Raw genomic sequence first — 23,585 nt, 5'->3', positions numbered from 1 at the left:
TCCCATAGTAGTTAAAATGAAAAACAAGATTAAAATACTAAAAATAATCTTCCCAATCTTTAAACACTACAGTCAGTTCCAACTTCAAATCCTGTCCACGGATTTATATCTGTTTTTTTCAGCATTAAGCTGCACTGAATATCTAGGTACAAGATGCCACAAGAAATGATCTGGATCCTGCCAACATCCAGTGCTTTTATCTAGATAAATATCTAGACAAATTAAGACAATATTTTTGTTTTTCCTGTTTCCTGACATCAGGGATTGTAAAATAATTGCCTTTACCATTTCATAAAATATCGTCACATTTGGTGCTAGATCTACTAAAATGTACTTCTGGCTTAGTGCACACTAATGCCATTAACACAGATAGTAAATAGGTCCTATTGCATAAAATGGGACATGTGGGTAAATAATTCCTACTAACACATCATTTTGCACAAGCTTAGCAGTGTACGTTAGTGAATCTAGGCCTTTCAACACAGTACATTAACTCACAACACTGTCCACTACTGCAGGCTCTGATGCTTAACACATGAATGTTTTACTGATCAGAAGCTCATGTTATCTTCCTATCAGCCAGACAAGAGCTTTCTTCCACTGTGCTAACAATGTTTGTGCTTTATATCAACAGAAGGAAAAAAGAACAGATCATCAGGTACAGTATTTATAAGTAAAGACTTTTCCCCTTTCCTGAGAGCAAAAATGACTACAACATTCCTTCTACAGGAAAATCAGATTATCAGAACAGGAAAACATACTGAAATAAAATGGTGTTTCTGAGACAAATATTTTACAACTTCTACTCTTTTCTTGTTGCTGGTACCATTGATAAACCAGATAGAGTACGAGGGGCTGCTGAAAAGATCTCAGCCCAGCCCACCCCACAAACTTGGGGCAGTCTCCATCGAAGGCTATACACTTAGGCCAGTGATTTTCCATTTTATTTTGTTCCATCAGAAAAATATGTAACGAAAAATCCAGAAAATCGCTGGACTAAGGGCTCCTTTTATGGACATATTAGCGGTTAGCACACGCGCATATTTAACACGCACTAAAACCCATAGTGCACCGTAGTAAAAAGGGGATAAGTGTATTGTCGTTGATGGAGACTGCCTCAACTTTGTGTATTGGGCTGAGAACTTTTCAGTGGCTCCTCGAATCTTAAGTTTAATATTCGTTTGTTAAGGTCAATAATAAAATTATATTGATCACTAGGATTTCAGTAATTCAACTTCACAGAAAATAAGTACCAAAATGTGATCCTCAGACATCCTTCTTTCAGCCATCAGCATTGGGGCATGTTCTAATTTAGGGGTGGGTCAACTTGTTTGTAGATCTTGCCTGCCCCAGGGGTTGGGTTATCCTCTGCAGATTCCTAATCGGGAAGTGTGTTTATGGGTGTCCCTGTTCCTCAAGACACCACTCAGGAAGACAACTTATACTTCATAAGTAAAAACTAAGAAAATGTAGAGCCTGATATTCAAAAAAGCAGAGGCCCTAAATTTAAGCTCCTAAATGGCCCGTTTACTAAACCATAGTAAAATTTCATGGCTTAATGAAAGAATATAGTCTATGGCAGTGGTTCCCAACCCTGTCCTGGAGGAACACCAGGCCAATTGGGTTTTCAGGCTAGCCCTAATGAATATGCATGAAGCAAATTTGCATGCCTATCACTTCCATCATATGCAAATCTCTCTCATGCATATTCATTAGGGCTAGCCTGAAAACCCGATTGGCCTGGTGTTCCTCCAGGACAGGGTTGGGAATCACTGGTCTATGGTAGCTGCACATTTTTCACAGAAACCATTGGGGGCATTTTCTTATTCTGAACCTGTATTAAAGTGTAAATTAGTGCATGGTACTTGGGAGTAGATAATGCAGGAGCTCTCGATGTCTCGTATTTAGCTTGCTTAGACTTCCATACTATTCTCTACTCATGCCACGTCCCCTATCAAGAAAAGCACTTAACTGTACTGCTGTAATATATCACAAAACCCCTTAACATGGCAGTGCCCTTGCTATTACTGTTCAATTTACTGCACATTAACTACTTATTGCACTTTAGCAAAAGGGACCCTAATGAAACTTCTAAATTGATGCTCTTATCAGCCAAATTTAGGAGCTTTTCAGCTAAAAAAAAAAGTCATCTTAAATTTTGAGTTATAAGTTACACTTCTGCATTTATGCCTGTCATCCATTTACGAGGCTAATTTTTTAGTCTAATGATGAAAATCAGTGGTAAAGTACCAACTTTATTTCCTCCCCTACTAGAAGTTTTGTGAAATTTTAAGTGTATATCTAAGCACTCAGCCTACTATCAATTATTTTAAATCAGATTGAACTTTGGATGGCTGCTTTCAAACTGAAATTAAATTCAGAAAAAGCTAAATTTTTCTTAGCAACTCCCAACGATAAAATTAAAGAAACAATGATACACGCGAATGGGTTGGATTATAATATCGAACACTTCTTAAAAATATTGGGAATAACTTTGTCCAAACATCTTACATTGGAAAAACATTCTGATTTAATATTCAAAAAAAGTATCTCGGTGCTTTGAAAGCTTCGCACCATCAAGAAGTACTTTGATGAAGCCTCTTTTCACTTGTTAGTTCAATCTTCTATTTTAAGTATTCTTGACTACTGTAACATTATATATTTGAGTGCTTTTAAGAAAATTCTTAAACAATTGCGATTGGTTCAGAATACTGCTGTTCGCCTCATTTTTGGTATGAAAAAATGAGAGCACATTACCCCCTTCTATCAAAAGCTCCATTGGTTGCCGTTGGAATCTAGAGTCTTATTTAAGTTTTCATGCATCTGCTATAAACCAGTTTTTGGCATGTTACCAGGCTATCTTACTTCTCATTTTACGCTGAATTACACTAATAAAAGCTCACGAAGAATACATCTGTTTGCATATCCTTCTATAAAACTTGTTATTACAAGAGGTTCCTCGAGAGAACCTTTCATTTCAGGCGGCCAAACTGAATACATTGCCTTGCCAAAATCGTGTTAGAAGCTCCCTCTTATCTAGATTTTAGAAAACAGATAAAGATACAACTATTTAACAGGCTGGTATCTTAATGTATCTTATCTTTTAATTCAATACTTTTAATTCTATTTTAAATTGTTTGTATTTTCTCTATAATTGTATCCATCTAACTTCACCGAATCTTTCAGATGTATTTTAAATTGATGTATTCATTTGCATTGCATATATTAAGCTTCACTGTTGTGAACCGCCTAGGACCCTTGGGTATGGCGGTATATAAAAATAAAATTTTTATTATAAATATTAAAAAGGGCAATTTAGGAACATAACTTTCAAAATTCATAAACCCTTTGAATGTTAGGCCCAAAGTATACACTGAAAAAAAAGTTATATTTTATGAAGCGATTCATCCAGGGCAATGTACAGCAGGTAAGGTTACAATTTTGATAACAGCATAAAAATAGTAAAATGACTTAATATAAGCATCAATACAATCAATGAGGTAAACTTGAAAATAATAATTTGAAACCTAATAAGAGGATTAATATGAAACAGTATCAGAAATATACAGATTTTAACAGCATTGTAGAACAGTCATATAGAAATATGATATATGTCAGTACAACACAAACATTAAATAACTCATGCTTTAATACACAGAAACAGGAGAATACTGCAAAATGCTTTAATATGTTTGCATGGTAGCCTATTTCTGTGCACCAATTGTGCATCAAAGGCTTAATGCTCTTTAATGAAGGGACTTCTGTGTATATTAGAGAATCATAGAACCTCTTAACACAACAGATTTTAAAGGGAACTGAGATTAAATGCCCACAGAACTGTGCTGTTTCCCATAGTAGTTAAAATAAAAAAAAGAGGTTAAAACACTAAAAATAATCTTCCCAATCTTTAAACACTACAGTCAGTGCCAACTTCAAATCCTGGCCACGGCATTTAAATTTATATCCAGTTTTTCAGCATTAAGCCCCACTGAATATCTAGGTACAAGATGACCACCAGAAGCGATCTGGATCCTGCCTATATCCAGTGCTTTTACCCAGATAAATGTCTAGACAAATTAAGATAATATTTCCTGACAGCATGGATTGTAAAATAATTGCCTTTACAATTTCATAAAATATCGTCACATTTGTTGCTAGATCTACTAAAATGTACTTCTGGCTTTAGTGCCAGCCTGCACTAAAAATTGCTTTTGTGGGTTTGTATAAAGGGAAGGGGGTTTGCATTGTTACAAGTAATGCCAATAGTCTTCGTTACAAGTTTCTGTTCAATGTTTATGTTAGTTTCATCATCTTTAATGGCAAATGTATTTTTCTGTTCAGTAACTGCTCACTAAAAAAATGAAAAGAAAAAGTAATAAATATTGTAGTTTTCCATAATAATGATCGCAATGCTGCTTTCAAAATGCCTTGTCCTTCTTGTCATGGATTATAACAATAATAATAATTACTTTATTTTTTATACCGCAATACCTTGCAGTTCAGTGTGGTTCACAACAAGAGAAACTGTGAAAACACAGCGATAATACATCAAGAAACATAATTGATAAAATTACAATTTTCCTTAAAAATTTCCTTAAAATTAATTAGTGGCTTAGTGCACACTAATGCCATTAACACAGATAGTAAATAGGTCCTATTGCATAAAATGGGACATGTGGGTAAATAATTCCTACTGACTCATCATTTTGCACAAGCTTAGCAGTGCACGTTAGTGAATCTTGGCCTTTCAACACAGTATATTAACTAAATCACAATACTGTCCACTACTGCAGGCTCTGATGCTTAACATATTAATAGTTTACTCTTCAGAAGCTCATGTTATCTTCCAATCAGTCACACAAGAGCTTTCTTCCACTGTGCTAACAATGTTTATGTTTTATATCAACAGATAAAAAAGGAAAAAAATCATCAGGTAAAGTATTTATGAGTAAAGACTTTTCCCCTATCCTGAGAGCAAAAAAGACTACAACATTCCTTCTACAGGAAAGTCAGATTATCAGAACAGGAAAACATACTGAAATAAAATGGTGTTTCTGAGACAAATATTTTACAACTTCTTCTCTTTTCTTGTTGCTGGTACCATTGATAAATCAGATAGAGTACGAGGGGGCCACTGAAATGTTCTCAGCCCAGCCCACAAACTCGGGGAAGTCTCCATCGAAGGCTATACACTTAGGCCAGTGATTTTCCATTTCTATTTTGTTACATCAGAAAAAATATGTAACGAAAAAAAGCAGTAAATCGCTGGACTAAGGGCTCCTTTTATAAAGGTGTGCTAAGCGTTTTACCGTTCGCTAAATAGCACGTGCTAACCACACGCTAACGCGTGCATGTTAGTCTATAGACACATTAGCGGTTAGCGCACGTGCATATTGAACACGCATAGTGTACCATATTTAACACGCATAGCGCTAACCACACGCTAATACGTGCATGTTAGTCTATGGACATATTAGCGGTTAGCGTACGCGCATATTTAAAACTCATAGCGCACCTTAGTAAAACAAGGGGTAAGTGTATAGCCGTCGATGGAGACTGCCCCAACTTTGTTTTTTGGGCTGAGAACTTTTCAGCGGCCCCTCGTATCTTAAATTTTAGTATTCGTTTGTCAAGGTCAATAATAAAATCATATTGATCACTAGGATTTCAGTAATTCAACTGCACAGGAAATATGTACCAAAATGGGAAACTCAGACACCCTTCTTTCAGCCAACAGCTTTGGGGCATGTTCTAATTTAGGGGTGGGTCAACTTGTTTGTAGATCTTGCCTGCCCCAGGAGTTGGGTTATCCTCTGCAGATTCCCAATCGGGAAGTGTGTTTATGGGGTCCCCGTTCCTCAAAACACCAGTCAGGAGATAACTTATACTTCTAGGCCTATATAATAAAAACATATATTTTAATTTTAGTTTTGAAAATATATTCATAAGTAAAAACTAAGAAAATGTAGAGCCTGATATTCCAAAAAGCAGAGGCCCTAAATTTAAGCTCCCTAAAGGGCCTGTTTACTAAACCATAGTAAAATTTGTAATTACCATGGATTAAATGAAAGAATGTAGGCTACGGTAGCTGCAAAATTTTTCCATAGAAACCATTGGGGGCGGAGCAGGGCATTTTCTTATTCTGAACCTGTATTAAAGTGTAAATTAGTGCATGGTACTTTGGTGTAGTTAATGCAGGAGCTCTCGGTGACTCCTATTTAGCCTGGCTTAGACTCCATACCTATTCTATACCCATGCCACGTCCCCTATCAAGAAGAGCACTTAACTGTACTGCTATAATATATCACAAAACCCCTTAACATGGCTGTGCCCTTGCTATTACTGTGCAATTACTGCACATTAACTACTTATTACAATTAAGTAAAAGGGCCCTTAATGAAGCTTCTAAATTGATGCTCTATTATCAGCCGAATTTAGGAGCTTTTCAGCTAAAAAAAAAAAAGTCATCTTAAATTTACAAGGCTAATTATTGAGTCCAATGATGAAAATCAGTGGTAAAGTACTAACTTTATTTCCTGCCCTACTAGGAGTTTTGTGAAATTTTTAAGGGCATATCTAAGGCATTCAGCCCTAATAAATATTTAAAAAAAGGCCAATTTAAGAGCGTAATTTTCAAAATTCATAAACCCTTGAATGTTAGGCCCAAAGTATACACTGAAAAAAAAGTTATATTTTATGAAGAGATTCACTCAGGGGCAGTGTACAGCAGGTAAGGTTACAACTTTGTTAACAACATAAAAATAGTAAAATGACTAAATATAAGCATCAATACAATCAATGAGGTAAACTTGAAAATAATAATTTGAAACTTAATAAGAGGATTAATATGAAAACAGTATCAGAAATATACAGAATTTAACAGAACCGTCATATAATAGAAATATGATAAATGTCAGTGCAACACAAACATTAAATAACTCATGCTTTAATACACAGAACAGGAGAATACTGCAAAATGCTTTAATACGTTTGCATGGTAGCCTTTTACTGTGCACCAACTGTGCATAAAAGGCTTAATGCTCTTTAGTGAAGGGACTTCTGTGTATACGACAGAATCATAGAACCCGTTAAAATAACAGATTTTAAAGCGAACTGAGATTAAATGCCCACAGAACTGTGCTGTTTCCCATAGTAGTTAAAATGAAAAACGAGGTTAAAACAACTAAAAATAATCTTCCCAATCTTTAAACTCTGCAAGTCAGTCAAGATATCTTCTTCCTTAAGTGTCCCACGGCAACCAGAGGGCATCCGCTCAAACTCAAGGGTGGGAGATTTCATGGTGACATCAGGAAATACTTCTTCACTGAAAGAGTGGTTGATCGATGGAATAGTCTTCCACGTCAGGTAGTTGAGGCCAGTAACGCACTCGACTTCAAGGGACGATGGATAAACATGTAGGCTTTCTCCGGGGAAATGCTTAAAAAGAGGGTTCTTGTTGAGGAGGGTTCTTTGAGTGGGCAGACTTGTTGGGCGCACGGCCCTTTTCTGCCGTCATACTCTATGTTTCTAACTTCAAATCCTGGCCACGGATTTATATCTGTTTTTTCAGCATTAAGCTGAACTGAATATCTAGGTACAAGATGGCCCACCAGAAATGATCCGATCCTGCCTACATCCAGTGCTTTTATCTAGATAAATATCTAGACAAATGTAAGACAGTATTTTTGATTTTCCTGTTTCCTGACAGCAGGGATTGTAAAATAATTGCCTTTACCATTTCATAATATATCGTCACATTTGGTGCTAGATCTACTAAAATGTATTTCTGGCTTAGTGCACACTAATGCCATTAACACAGATAGTAAAATAGGTCCATATTGGATAAAATGGGACATGTGGGTAAATAATTCCTACTAACACATCATTTGGCACAAGCTTAAACAGTGTACGTTAGTGAATCTAGGCCTTTCAACACAGTACATTAACTAACTCACAACACTGTCCATTACGGCAGGCTCTGATGCTTAACATATGAATAGTTTACTCATCAGAAGCTCATGCTATCTTCCTATCAGCCACACAGCTTTCTTCCACTGTACTAACAATGTTGTGCTTTATATCAACAGAAGAAGAAAGCAGCACTTCATCAGGTACAGTATTTATAAGTACAGACTTTTCCCCTATCCTGAGAGCAAAAAAGACTACAACATTCCTTCTACAGGAAAGTCAGATTATCAGAACAGGAAAACATACTGAAATAAAATGGTGTTTCTGTGACAAAATATTTTACAACTTCTACTCTTTTCTTGTTGCTGGTACCATTGATAAACCAGATAGAGTATGAGAGGCTGCTGAAAAGATCTCAGCCCAGCCCACCCCACAAACCTGGGCAGTCTCCATCGAAGGCTATACACTTAGGCCAGTGATTTTCCATTTTATTTTGTTCCATCAGAAAAAATATGTAAAGAAAAATGCAGAAAAATCGCTGGACTAAGGGCGCCTATTATGGACATATTAGCGGTTAGCACACGCGCATATTTAACATGCACTAAAACGCATAGCGCACCTTAGTAAAATAGAGGGTAAGTGTATAGCCGGTCGATGGAGACTGCCCCAACTTTGTTTATTGGGCTGAGAACTTTTCAGCGGCTCCTCGTATCTTAAGTTTTAGTATTCGTTTGTCAAGGTCAATAATAAAATCATATTGATTACTAGGATTTCAGTAATTCAGCTGCACAGAAATTATGTACCAAAAAGGGAAACTCAGACACCCTTCTTTCAGCCAATAGCTTTGGGGCATGTTCTAATTTAGGGGTGGGGTCAACTTGTTTGTAGATCTTGCTGCCCCAGGGGTTGGGTTATCCTCTGCAGATTCCCAATCGGGAAGTGTATTTATGGGGTCCCCGTTCTCCTCAAAACACCAGTCAGGAAGACAACTTATACTTCTAACCCTATATAATAAAAACATATATTTTTAATTTTAGTTTTGAAAATATATTCATAAGTAAAACCTAAGAAAATGTAGAGCCTGATATTAAAAAAAAGCAGAGGCCCTAAATTTAAGCTCCTAAAGGGCCCGTTTACTAAACCATAGTAAAATTTGTAATTACCATGGATTAATGAAAGAATGTAGGCTACGGTGCTGCAAAAATTTTCACAGAAACCATTGGGGGGCGGAACAGGCATTTTCTTATTCTGATCCTGTATTAAATTGCAAATTAGTGCATGGTCCTTGGCTGTAGTTAATGCAGGAGCTCTCGGTGGCTCCTATTTAGCTGGCTTAGACTTCCATACCTATTCTCTACTCATGCCACGTCCTCTATCAAGAAAAGCACTTAACTGTACTGCTGTAATATAACACAAAACCCCTTAACATGGCAGTGCCCTTGCTATTACTGTGCAATTTACTGCACATTAATTACTTATTGCACTTTAGGAAAAGGGCCCCTAATCAAGCTTCTGAATTGATGCTCTATTGTCAGCCGAATTTAGGGTTTTTCAGGTAAAAAAAAAAAAATTATCATAAATTTGGAGTTAAAAGTTACACTTCTGCATTTAGGCCTGCTATCCATATACAAGGCTAATTTTAGAGTCTAATGATGAAAATCAGCGGTAAAGTATCAACTTTATTTCCTGCCCAACTAGGAGTTTTGTGAAATTATAATTGTATATCTAAGTACTCAGCCCTAATAAATATTAAAAAGAGCCAATTTAGGAGCATAACTTTCAAAATTCATAAACCCTTTGAATATTAGGCCCAAAGTATACTCTGAAAAAAAAGTTATATTTTATGAAGAGATTCACCCAGGGCAGTGCACAGCAAGTAAGGTTACAATTTGTTAACAGCATAAAAATAGTAAAATGACTAAATATAAGCATAAATACAATCAATGAGGTAAACTTGGAAATAATAATTTGAAACCTAATAACAGGATTAATATGAAACACTATCAGAAATATACAGATTTTAACAGCATTGTAGAACAGTCATATAATAGAAATACGATAAATGTCAGTACAACACAAATAATACCACAATACACAGCATACAAGAATATAATAGATAGCATGGAAGAACATGAAAGGATATTTGTGATATCCTGCAAAATATGTAGCCATTGTATTGTATAGCCTAGGAGTATAATATAAAAAAGAATACTGACTTCTTTATGCTCCCCAGCTAGACCCTAGTACTCTATCCTTGCCATATTACCTTCCTGTCCTCATCTATCCCTTCAGACATACCTCTGCAAGCCCACAGCTGCGTCTTCCTTCTCCTATTGTGCGAGAGAATAAGCACATCATAGCATCATGGATGCCACTGTTGATGTCATCATCAAAGTCCCGTGATGATGATGATGATGATGATGATGTCAAGAGAAATAGACACAGAACTATGGCACAACGGGTCAATAATTATTTTTATTCAACTACATACATTTAAGGATTAAAGAATTTGCCCCTGCTGTTCTTCTTCTTCATAGTCTCTTCAGTGTCTTGGGATTGCTTTGGGATTTAGTAACTGCCATTATGAATTGATTCTAGCCCTAAGGGGTCCTTTTATTAAGATGTGCTAATCGATTTAGAATGTGCTAATCAAGTTAACGTATGTGCTAAGTGCTCTTCCTTTAACTCTGCATTAGCCAGTAAGCACGTGCTAATCATAATGCACTACCTGGTTAATGCTCCATCCATGCCACGCCCCCTCAGAGAAAATGTCTTAAAAATGAAATCTCATGCTTTAATATACAGAAACAGGAGAATACTGCAAAACGCTTTAATATGTTTGCATGGTAGCCTATTTCTGTGCACCAATTGTGCATTAAGGGCTTAATGCTCTTTAGTGAAGACACATCTGTGTATATGAGAGAATCATAGAACCTGTTAACACAACAGATTTTAAAGGGAACGGAGATTAAATGCACACAGAACTGTGCAGTTTCCCATAGTAGTAAAAATAAAAACAAAAGAGGTTAAAAAAACTAAAAATAATCTTCCCAATCTTTAAACACTACAGTCAGTGCCAACTTCAAATCCTGGCCACGGCATTTAAATTTATATCTAGTTTTTCAGCATTGAGAGCCGCACTGATTATCTAAGTCAGTGGTTCCCAACCCTGTCCTGGAGGACCACCAGGCCAATCGGGTTTTTGGGATAGCCCTAATGAATATGCATGGGGCAGATTTGCATGCCTGCCACCTCAATTATATGCAAATCTCTCTCATGCATATTCATTAGGACAATCCCAAAAAACCCGACTGGCCTGGTGGTCCTCCAGGACAGGGTTGGGAACCACTGATCTAAGTACAAGATGGCCACCATAAGCGATCTGGAATCCTGCCTATATCCAGTGCTTTTACCCAGCTAAATATCTAGAAAATTAAGACAATATTTTTGTTTTTTCCGTTTCCTGATAGCAGGGATTGTAAAATAATTGCCTTTACCATTTCATAAAATATCGTCACATTTGGTGCTAGATCTACTAAAATGTACTTCTGGCTTAGTGCACACTAATACCATTAACACAGATAGTAAATAGGTCCTATTGCATAAAATGGGACATGTGGATAAATAATTCCTACTAACACATCATTTTGCACAAGCTTAGCAGTGCACGTTAGTGAATCTAGGCCTTTCAACACAGTACATTAACTCACAACACTGTCCACTACTGCAGGCTCTGATGCTTAACATATGAATAGTTTACTGATGAGAAGCTCATGTTATCTTCCTATCAGCCAGACAAGAGCTTTCTTCCACTTTGCTAACAATGTTTGTGCTTTATATCAACAGGAGAAAGCAACAGTTCACAAGGTACAGTATTATAAGTAAAGACTTTTCCCCTTTCCTGAGAGCAAAAAAAGACTACAACGTTCCTTCTACAGGAAAGTCAGATTATCAGAACAGGAAAACATACTGAAATAAATGGTGTTTCTGAGACAAATATTTTACAACTTCTATTCCTTCTTGTTGCTGATACCATTGATAAAGTCAGATAGAGTACGAGGGGCCACTGAAATGTTCTCAGCCCAGCCCTACAAACTCGGGGCAGTCTCCATCGAAGACTATACACTTAGGCCAGTGATTTTCCATTTTATTTTGTTCTATCAGAAAAAATATATAAAGAAAAAAGCAGAAAATTGCTGGATTAAGGGCTCCTTTTATAAAGGTGTGCTAAGCGTTTTAACCCTTCGCTAAATAGCACACACTAACCACACGCTAATGCGTGCATGTTAGTCTATGGACACATTAGCGGTTAGCCCACGCGCATATTTAAAACGCATAGCGCACCTGAGTTAAACAAGGGGTAAGTGTATAGCCGTCGTTGGAGACTGCCCCAACTTTGTTTATTGGGCTGAGAACTTTTCAGCGGCTCCTCGTATCTTAAGTTTAGTATTCGTTTGTCAAGGTCAATAAAAAAATCATATTGATCACTAGGATTTCAGTAATTCAACTTTACAGAAAATAAGTACCAAAATGGGATCCTCAGACGCCCTTCTTTCAGCCATCAGCTTTGGGGCATGTTCTAATTTAGGGGTGGGGTCAACTTGTTTGTAGATCTTGCCTGGCCCCAGGGGTTGGGTTATCCTCTGCAGATTCCCAATTGGGAAGTGTGTTATGGGGGTCCTCGTTCCTCTAGACACCAGACAGGAAGACAACGTATACTTCTAGGTTATATAATAAAAACATATATTTTTAATATTAGTTTTGAAAATATATTCATAAGTAAAATCTAAGATACAAGCTGTGCTGTGGATACAAAAAACAGAAAGACAACAAAAATGACAAAAGAAAAACCAGAACCAGTCGAAGGAGTAGTCCACAGCTCCCTCCAGAACTCAGATAAGCTAGTACAATAGGCAAGAAACAAACATTACGGTGATCTTTGCTGATGTGGCTGCTTGCATTGTATTATAATGTCTTGCAGTGTTGTGTACTGTTATATGCCGCTTGTGTTCATGTTCATATTCTATACTTTTTTGTATGCTCTTTGTTCCTGTTTGACTTCAATAAAAATGATTTACAAAACAACCCCCCCCCAAAAAAAAACAAAAACAAAAAACTAAGAAAATGTAGAGCCTGATATTCAAAAAAGCAGAGGCCCTAAATTTAAGCTCCTAAAGGGCCCGTTTACTAAACCATAGTTTTGTAATTACCATGGCTTAATGGAAGAATATAGGCTACGGTAGCTGCAAATATTTTCACAGAAACCATTAGGGGCATTTTCTTATTCTGATCCTTTATTAAAGTGTAAATTAGTGCATGGTACTTGGGTGTAGTTAATGCAGGAGCTCTCAGTGTCTCCTATTTAGCTGGCTTAGACTTCCATTCCTATTCTCTACCCATGCCACGTCCCCTATCAAGAAGAGCACTTAACTGTACTGCTGTAATATATCACAAAACCCCTTAACATGGCAGTGCCCTCGCTATTACTGTGGCAATTTACTGCACATTAACTACTTATTACACTTTAGTAAATGGGCCCCTAATGAAGCTTCTAAATTGATGCTCTATTGTCAGCTGAATTTAGGAGTTTTCAGGTAAAAAAAAAAAACTTATCTTAAATTTGGAGTTAAAAGTTACACTTCTGCATTTAGGCCTGCTATCCATTACGAGACTAATTTTCGAGTCCAATGATGAAGAATTAGTGGTAAAGTACCAACTTTATTTCTTGCCCTACTAGGAGTTTTGTGAAATTTTAAGCGCATATCTAAGCATTCAGCCCTTATAAATATTTTTAAAAAAATGCCAATTTAAGAGCATAACTTTCAAAAATTCATAAACCCTTTGAATGTTAGGCCCAAAGTATACACTGAAAAAAAAAGTTATATTTTTTGAAGAAATTCACCCAGGGCAGTGCACAGCAGGTAAGGTTACAATTTTGTTAACAGCATAAAAATAGTAAAATGACTAAATATAAGCATAAATACAATCAATGAGGTAAACTTGGAAATAATAATTTGAAATCTAATAACAGGAATTAATATGAAACACTATCAGAAATATACAGATTTTAACAGCATTGTAGAACAGACATATAATAGAAATACGATAAATGTCAGTACAACACAAACAATACCACAATACACAGCATACAAGAATATAATAGATAGCATGGAAGAACATGAAAGGATATTTGTTATATCCTGCAAAATTGTAGCCATTGTATTGTATAGCCTTGGAGTATAATATAAAAAAGAATACTGACTTCTTTTGCTCCCCAGCTAGACCCTAGTACTCTTCCTTGCCATATTACCTTCCTGTCCTCATCTATCCCTTCAGACATACCTCTGCAAGCCCACAGCTGCATCTTCCTTCTCCTATTGTGCGAGAAAATAAGCACATCATAGCATCATGGATGCCACTGTTGATGTCATCATCAAAGTCCCGTGATGATGATGATGATGTCAAGAGAAATAGACACAGAACTATGGCACAATGGGTCAATAATTATTTTTATTCAACTACATAAGGATTAAAGAGTTTGACCCTGCTGTTCTGCTTCTTCATAGTCTCTTCAGTGTCTTGGGATTGCTTTGGGATTTAGTAACTGCCATTATGAATTGATTCACCCAAGGTGGTATACAGAGGACACAATTTAACATAAAACTTACAATGAAGTAAACTTGGAAATGGTGAAATCGAAAATGTAGGTAAAGGACTAATATAAAACAGTATTAGATATACATGCTGTGGAACAATTACAAAACATACTAAGTCAGAAGAGAATATAGATTTAAAACAGCAATTGCTAATATAAAATGATGCACCATGAAAGCTTAGAAGGAGATGAGGGCTTAAAGAATTTTCACCAGGAATTTTAAGTGTTTTGTTTTATATCAACAGATGAGGATCGAATCAAAAATGCAGGTACTGTATATATATCTAAGAATTTTTTTCCTCTTTCATACAGAAAAGAGGATTGAAAACATTCCACCTACTGAAAAAAAGGCCAATTATCAGTTGAGAAAAAAATACATTTAAATAAAATGAAAGTACAACACAGAGTTCTTATATATTCTATCTTAATCTTTAGTATTAATTTGTTTAGCATTTCTCTATAGAGCTATTCTTAATCTTCTTTTAGAGACTTTACACTCAGTAAAGATAGGTGGAAACCATCATGAGCAAGAGAATGGTCAAAACATGACCCTAAAAATGTTTGGAAAAAAAATAGACTGAAAGAAAGATCTTAGGCATCCTAAATAAGTGTGAATATTTAGGGCATAAATGACTAAGCTTCCACCTTCTCCAAGGACAAATAGAAACTGAGAGAAAATCCTCACTAACCCGCCCCCACCCCCCATTTTACAAAAACTGTAGCGCAGTTTTTAGTGCTACCCGTGGCGGTAACAGCTCCAGCACTAATAAGAATTCTATGAGCATTGGAGAGGTTGCCGCTGCGGCTGGTGATAAAAACTGCCTTATGATTTTGTAAAATGGGGGGTGGGGTTTAAATCTGGCTTTTAATGAGTTGAAAACAGACATATACTTCATAATCCCCACAGAAGATACCAACTTAATTGTAAGCCTTGCATTTCATCCTCTTCATGTGTCTAGGGCAGGGGTAGGCAATTCCGGTCCTCGTGAGCCGGAGCCAGGTTAGTTTTCAGGATATCCACAATGAATATGTATGAGATAGATTTGCACTCACTGCCTCCTTGAGATGCAAATTTATCTCATGCATATTTATTGTGGATATCCTGAAAACCTGACTTGGCACCGGCTCTGGAGAGTCGGAATTGCCTACCCCTGGTCTAGGACATGGTTCCCAGTCTTGCCTTGTGAGACCCTCAGTCATAAAAAGTTCAAGTGTTCAGAATATCCCAAATAAGTGTACACATGAGAATAGAAATCTATTTCATGCATATTCAATAGGGATGGGCCTTAAAATTCCACCCATTTAGTGTCCTTCTGGGGCTGGGATCTCAAAGTCCCTCCTTGAGGACCGCAATCCAATTGGGTTTTTTGGATTTCCCCAATGAATATGCATTGAAAGCAGTGCATACACATAGATCTCATGCATATTCATTGGGGAAATCATGAAAACCCAACTGGATTGCAATCCAAACGGGTTTTCAGGATTTCACCAATGAATATGCAATGAATGTAGTGCATGCACATAGATCTCTGCATATTCATTGGGGAAATCCTGAAAACCCAGCTGGATTGTGGCCCTCAAGGAAGGACTTTGAGACCCCTGTTCTAGGGCTATCAGTAAATACCACTGATCTCAGGGTATGTTGTGAGGTCTGCAGCTTGTCTTTATATATAGTGATTTCACTGAACTTATTGAGAATAGGGAGGTCTGATGAATTTGATGAACTTTCCCACCAAAAATTCAAATTCATGACCAACAGACCTCTCTGTTCTCAATCAGGTCAGTGAACCCACTATATATAAAGACAAACTGCAGACCTCACAGCACACCATGAAGAAAGCCACAGCATGATGGAAGAAACATCAGTTCAACCTACCTAGACGCTGCAAGACTCAGAAACAGTTATTTTTCATAAAGTACGAAAAAACTGGATATATGCTGGACTCGCATGTATAGCCTTCAATGGAGACTACATTAAGAACATAAGAATAGCCTTACTGGGTCAGACCAATGGTCCATCAAGACCAGTAGCCTGTTCTAACGGTGGCCAATCCAAGCCACTAGGTACCTGGCCAAAACCCAAAGAGTTGAAATATTCCATTCCATCTCTTGGGCTTCCGCAGCTGGCATCATGATTGTTGCTGTTTTCCTGATCTCACCGTGTCTGGATAGGTAGAACTGACTTTTCCGCCATCATGCTGTGGCTTTCTTCAGGGTATGTTGTGAGGTCTGCAGCTTGTCTTTATATATAGTGAGTTCACTGAACTTATTGAGAATAGGGAGGTCTGATGAATTTGATGAACTTTCCAACCAATATTCAAATTCATGACCAACAGACCACTCTGTTCTCAATCAGGTCAGTAAACCCACTATATATAAAGACAAAATGCAGACCTCACAGCATACCATGAAGAAAGCCACAGCATGATGGAAGAAACATCAGTTCAACCTACCCAGACGCGGCAAGACTCAGAAACAGCTATTTTTCATACAGTACGAAAAAACTGGATATATACTGGACTCGCATGTATAGCCTTCAATGGAGACTACATTAAGAACATAAGAATAGCCTTACTGGGTCAGACCAATGGTCCATCAAGGCCTGATGTAACGATGGCCAATCCAAGCCACTAGTACTTGGCCAAAACCAAGTTGAAATATTCCATGCTACCAATCCAGGGCAAGCAGTAACTTCCCCCATGTCTTTCTCAACAACAGACTATAGACTTTTCCTCCAGGAACTTGTCCAAATCTTTCTTTAAACCAGCTACGCTCTATGCTCTTACCACATCCTCTAGCAACACGTTCCAGAGCTTAAAAATTCTCAGAGTGAAGAAAAAATTTCCTCCTATTAGTTTTAAAAGTTTTTCCCTGTAACTTCATCGAGTGTCCCATAGTCTTTATAATTTCTGACGGAGTGAAAAAGTAACTTGGTTTTTTTACCAAACATTTTAAACCAACCTCATATATTTAATGGATGGCTTTAGCAGTCAGTTAATACTATCATCAAGATTAATACTTGGAAATATCTTAAAACTCTTGGCAAGATGTCTGTGCTTATTTTGTGTCAACACTCCACCTGTAGGATCTGGTTTAGTTGATATTATTCAAAGTCTTTTGCTATACACATGGAATGACAGAAAAGATGTAGTAAATTTAGCAGTTATTGAATATGGTCTGGCATTGTAGCGGGTTAATTATCTACTGTTTCTTATTTACGAACTGGTTGGTGAAGTGGCAGTGAAAAGAAAACATGGCATTTTATGAGTGTTAGAACAGTTTGGCTTTATGATTGCTGGTTGAATAAGAAAATCATATATTTTGCTAAGCCTGTTATTTAGGAAGAGAACAGTAAGCATGGTTCAGAGATACTATGGAAGACAAAGATTAATTTCCCTAGCTTTGTCTTTTCTCTGGGCTGACTGGTGCTAGGGGCACTTCAAATTGGGAATCTCAGCCTTCACATAATGGTGACAGCAAGAGACTAAGGGTTAGATACACTAAGCAAACTGATTGTGTACCGATCGGTTTGCGAGCCCTTTGCGATCCAATTTACTTCTGACCTGATTCACTAACCTGTGTCTCAATCATCCTCCGATCCACGCATGCAAATGAGGGGGAACGGCATTCAAATGATGGCATGCAGCGATTCACAAACCAAAACCCTGCAACACCGACTGGACTGGCCGATCAGAAACAAGCGACTGTTGAGGACCAATCGATCAGCTGTTTTTCGACTGCCCTGCCTTCTGCCACCTTACTCTCTGCCCCGAATTCCTGTTTTCAGCCCCCACCTCTCCTGCCGGCCGCGAATCTCTCCTGCTGGCCGCGAATCTCCTCTTCTCACCCTGCCTGCCCTGAATCTCTCCTACCTGCCCCAACTCGCTGCCTTTCTCCCGCACTATGAGACCGTGGTTTTAACACGCAGGTTTAAAGCGGGTTAAAACCAAGGGCATGCTCTTTAGTGAAGCATGAGGGCGATTTGTAAATCAGACCCACGGACATGGATTGGATACCGCATGGACCGGATCCGACCTGTGACCCTTGTGAATCTAGTCCTAAGGGGTCCTTTTACTAAGATGTGCTAATCGTTTAGAATGCGCTAATCAAGTTAATGTGTGTGCTATGTGCTCTTCCTTTAACTCTGTATTCGCCAGTAAGCACATGCTAATCATGGTTAATGCTCCATCCATGCTACGCCCCCTCAGAGAAAAATGTCTTAAAAATGAAAATAACTCATGCTTAATAGATAGAAACAGGAGAATACTGCAAAACGCTTTAATATGTTTGCATGGTAGCCTGTTTCTGTGCACCACCTGTGCATTAAGGGCTTAATGCTCTATTAGTGAAGGGACTTTCTGTGTATACGACAGAATCATAGAAACCTGTTAACACAATAGATTTTAAAGAAAACAGAAATTAAATGCCCACAGAACTGTGAAGTTTCCCATAGTAGTTAAAATGAAAAACAAGATTAAAATACTAAAAATAATCTTCCCAATCTTTAAACACTACAGTCAGTGCCAACTTCAAATCCTGTCCACGGATTTATATCTGTTTTTTTCAGCATTAAGCTCCACTGAATATCTAGGTACAAGATGGCCACCAGAAATGATCTGGATCCTGCCTACATCCAGTGATTTTATCTAGATAAATATCTAGACAAATTAAAAAAAATATTTGTGATTTTCCTGTTTCCTGACATCAGGGATTGTAAAATAATTGCCTTTACCATTTCATAAAATATCGTCACATTTGGTGCTAGATCTACTAAAATGTACTTCTGGCTTAGTGCACACTAATGCCATTAACACAGATAGTAAATAGGTCCTATTGCATAAAATGGGACATGTGGATAAATAATTCCTACTAACACATCATTTTGCACAAGCTTAGCAGTGTACGTTAGTGAATCTAGGCCTTTCAACACAGTACATTAACTCACAACACTGTCCACTACTGCTGATCAGAAGATCATGTTATCTTCCTATCAGCCAGACAAGAGCTTTCTTCCACTGTGCTAACAATGTTTGTGCTTTATATCAACAGAAGGGAAAAAAAGAACAGTACATCAGGTACAGTATTTATAAGTAAAGACTTTTCCCCTTTCCTGAGAGCAAAAAAGACTACAACATTCCTTCTACAGGAAAATCAGATTATCAGAACAGGAAAACATACTGAAATAAAATGGTGTTTCTGAGACAAATATTTTACAACTTCTACTCTTTTCTTGTTGCTGGTACCATTGATAAACCAGATAGAGTACGAGGGGCTGCTGAAAAGATCTCAGCCCAGCCCACCCCACAAACTTGGGGGCAGTCTCCATCGAAGGCTATACACTTAGGCCAGTGATTTTCCATTTTATTTTGTTCCATCAGAAAAATATGTAACGAAAAAATCCAGAAAATCGCTGGACTAAGGGTTCCTTTTATAAATGTGTGCTAAGCGTTTACGTTCGCTAAGTAGCGCGCGCTAACCACACGCTAATGCGTGCATGTTAGTCTATGGACACAGCGGTTAGCGCATGCGCATATTTAACATGCACTAAAACGCATAGCGCACCTTAATAAAACAGAAGGGTAAGTGTATAGCCGTCGATGGAGACTGCCCCAACTTTGTTTATTGGGCTGAGAACTTTTCAGCGGCTCCTCGTATCTTAAGTTTTAGTATTCGTTTGTCAAGGTCAATAATAAAATCATATTTATCACTAGGATTTCAGTAATTCAACTTTACAGAAAATAAGTACCAAAATGAGATCCTCAGACACCCTTCTTTCAGCCATCAGCTTTGGGGCATGTTCTAATTTAGGGGTTGGTCAACTTGTTTGTAGATCTTGCCTGGCCCAGGGGTTGGGTTATCCTCTGCAGATTCCCAATTGGGAAGTGTGTTTATGGGGGTCCTCGTTCCTCTAGACACCAGACAGGAAGACAACTTATACTTCTAGTCCTATATAATAAAAACATATATTTTTAATTTTAGTTTTGAAAATATATTCATAAGTAAAAACTAAGAAAGTGTAGAGCCTGATATTCAAAAAAGCAGAGGCCCTAAATTTAAGCTTCTAAAGGGCCCGTTTACTAAACCATAGTAAAAATTAGTAATTACCATGGCTTAATGAAAGAATATAGGCTACGGTAGCTTCAAATTTTACACAGAAATCATTGGGGGCGGAACAGGCATTTTCTTATTCTGATCCTGTATTAAAGTGTAAATTAGTGCATGGTACTTGGGTGTAATTAATGCAGGAGCTCTCGGTGGCTCCTATTTAGCTGGCTTAGACTTCCATACCTATTCTCTACCCATGCCACGTCCCCTATCAAGAAAAGCACTTAACTGTACTGCTGTAATATATCACAAAACCCCTTAACATGGCTGTGCCCTTGCTATTACTGTGCAATTTACTGCAACATTAACTACTTATTGCACTTTAGCAAAATGCCCCCTAATCAAGCTTCTGAATTGATGCTCTATTGTCAGCCGAATTTAGGAGCTTTCAGGTAAAAAAAAAAACTTATCTTAAATTTGGAGTTAAAAGTTACACTTCTGCATTTAGGCCTGCTATCCATTACGAGACTAATTTTAGAGTCTAATGATGAAAATCAGTGGTAAAGTACCAACTTTATTTCCTGCCCAACTAGGAGTTTTGTGAAATTTTAATTGTATATCTAAGTACTCAGCCCTAATAAATATTAAAAAGGCCAATTTAGGAGCATAACTTTCAAAATTCATAAACCCTTTGAATATTAGGCCCAAAGTATACACTGAAAAAAAAGGTTATATTTTATGAAGAGATTCACCCAGGGCAGTGCACAGCAGGTAAGGTTACTATTTTGTTAACAGCATAAAAATAGTAAAAATGACTAAATATAAGCATAAATACAATCAATGAGGTAAACTTGGAAATAATAATTTGAAATCTAATAACAGGATTAATATGAAACACTATCAGAAATATACAGATTTTAACAGCATTGTAGAACAGACATATAATAGAAAATACGATAAATGTCAGTACAACACAAACAATACAACAATACCACAATACACAGCATACAAGAATATAATAGACAGCATAGAAGGATATTTGTGGTATCCTTCAAAATTGTAGCCATTGTATTGTATAGCCTTGGAGATATAATATAAAAAAGAATACTGACTTCTTTTTGCTCCCCAGCTAGACCCTAGTACTCTTCCTTGCCATATTACCTTCCTGTCCTCATCTATCCCTTCAGACATACCTCTGCAAGCCCACAGCTGCATCTTCCTTCTCCTATTGTGCGAGAAAATAAGCACATCATAGCATCATGGATGCCTCTGTTGATGTCATCATCAAAGTCCCGTGATGATGATGATGATGTCAAGAGAAATAGACACAGAACTATGGCACAACGGGTCAATAATTATTTTTATTCAACTACATACATTTAAGGATTAAAGAGTTCCATGGCTTCATCGTGGCCTGTGGGCCATAGTTTGCCCCTGCTGTTCTGCTTCTTCACAGTCTCTTCAGTGTCTTGGGATTGCTTTGGGATTTATTAACTGCCATTTTGAAGAGATTCACCCAAGGTGGTATACAGCAGATAAAGTTTAACATAAAACTTTCAATTTTGAATATAAGTATAATGAAGTAAACTTGGAAATGGTGAATCGAAATGTAGGTAAAGGACTAATATGAAACAGTATTAGATATACATGCTGTGGAACAATTATAAAACATCAATTGCTAATATAAAATGAAGGACCATGAAAACTAAGAGCGAGATGAGGGCTTAATGAATTTTCACCAGGAATTTTACGTATTTTTGTTTTATATCAACAGGTGAACAAAAACCAGGTACAGTATCTATATGTAAGGATTTTTTTCCCCTTCCATACAGAAAAGAGGATTGAAACATTCCTTCTACTGAAAAAAAGCCAATTATCAGATGAGGAAAATACATTAAATAAAATGAAAGTTATGACACAGGATTCTTATATATTCTATCTTAATCTTTAGTATTAATTTGTTTAGCATTTCTCTCTAGAGCTATTCTTAATCTTCTTTTAGAGACTTTACACTCAGTAAAGATAGGTGGAAACCATCATGAGCAAAAGAATGGTCAAAACATGACCCTAAAAATGTTTGGAAAAAAAAATAGACTGAAAGAAAGATTTCAGGCATCCTAAATAACTGTGAATGTTTAGGGCACAAATGACTAAGCTTCCACCCTCTCCCAGGACACCATAGATAGAAACTGACAGAAAATCCTCACTAACCCCCCCCCCCCCCCATTTTACAAAACTTAGCGCAGTTTTTAGTGCTACCCGTGGCGGTAACAGCTCCAGCACTAATAAGAATTCTATGAGCATTGGAGCGGTTGCCGCTGCGGCTGGTGATAAAATCCGCCTTATGGTTTTGTAGCATGGGGGCTTGGGGGTTTAAATCTGGCTTTTAATGAGTTGAAAACAGGCATATCCTTCATAATCCCCACAGAAGATAGAAACTTTATTGTCAGCCTAGCATTTCATCCTCTGCCATGTATCTAGGGCAGGGGTAGGCAATTCTGGTCATCGAGAGCCGGAGCCAGGTCAGTTTTCAGGATATCCACAATGAATATGTATGAGATAGATTTGCACACACTGCCTCCTTTAGATGCAAAATTATCTCATGCATATTTATTGTGAATATCCTGAAAACCTGACCTGGCACTGGCTTTGGAGGACCGAAATTGTCTACCTCTGGTCAAGGGCATGGTTCCCAGCCTTGCCTTGTGAGACCCTCAGTCATGAACAGATCAAGTGTTCAGAATATCCCAAATAAGTGTACACATGAGAATATAAATCTAATTCATGCATTTTCATTAGGATGGCCTTAAAATTCCACCCATTTGTGTCCTTCTAGGGCAGGGATCTCAACGTCCCTCCTTGAGGACCGCAATCCAATTGGGTTTTTTGGATTTCCCCAATGAATATGCAATGAATGCAGTGCATGCACATAGATCTCATGCATATTCATTGGGGAAATCCTGAAAACCCGACTGGA

The 23,585-nt window shown here is 37.4% G+C and overlaps 1 protein-coding gene across 1 annotated transcript in view; it reads left to right on the top strand.

Moving 5' to 3' along the window:
• Positions 1–23,585, top strand: part of LOC117366894 (mucin-19-like) — a 441,720-nt gene that overhangs the window by 103,062 nt on the left and 315,073 nt on the right. The window contains exons 20-25 of the mRNA XM_033958871.1: positions 635–658; positions 4,910–4,933; positions 8,088–8,111; positions 11,755–11,775; positions 14,809–14,832; positions 22,383–22,397. Coding sequence (XP_033814762.1) covers positions 635–658; positions 4,910–4,933; positions 8,088–8,111; positions 11,755–11,775; positions 14,809–14,832; positions 22,383–22,397 — 132 coding nt within the window. The remainder of the gene's footprint in view (positions 1–634; positions 659–4,909; positions 4,934–8,087; positions 8,112–11,754; positions 11,776–14,808; positions 14,833–22,382; positions 22,398–23,585) is intronic.

The sequence above is a fragment of the Geotrypetes seraphini genome, chromosome 9 (genome assembly GCF_902459505.1).
Source record: "Geotrypetes seraphini chromosome 9, aGeoSer1.1, whole genome shotgun sequence".
In the NCBI taxonomy this organism is placed as follows: domain Eukaryota; kingdom Metazoa; phylum Chordata; class Amphibia; order Gymnophiona; family Dermophiidae; genus Geotrypetes; species Geotrypetes seraphini.
This window is presented reverse-complemented; position numbering and strand designations above follow the sequence as displayed.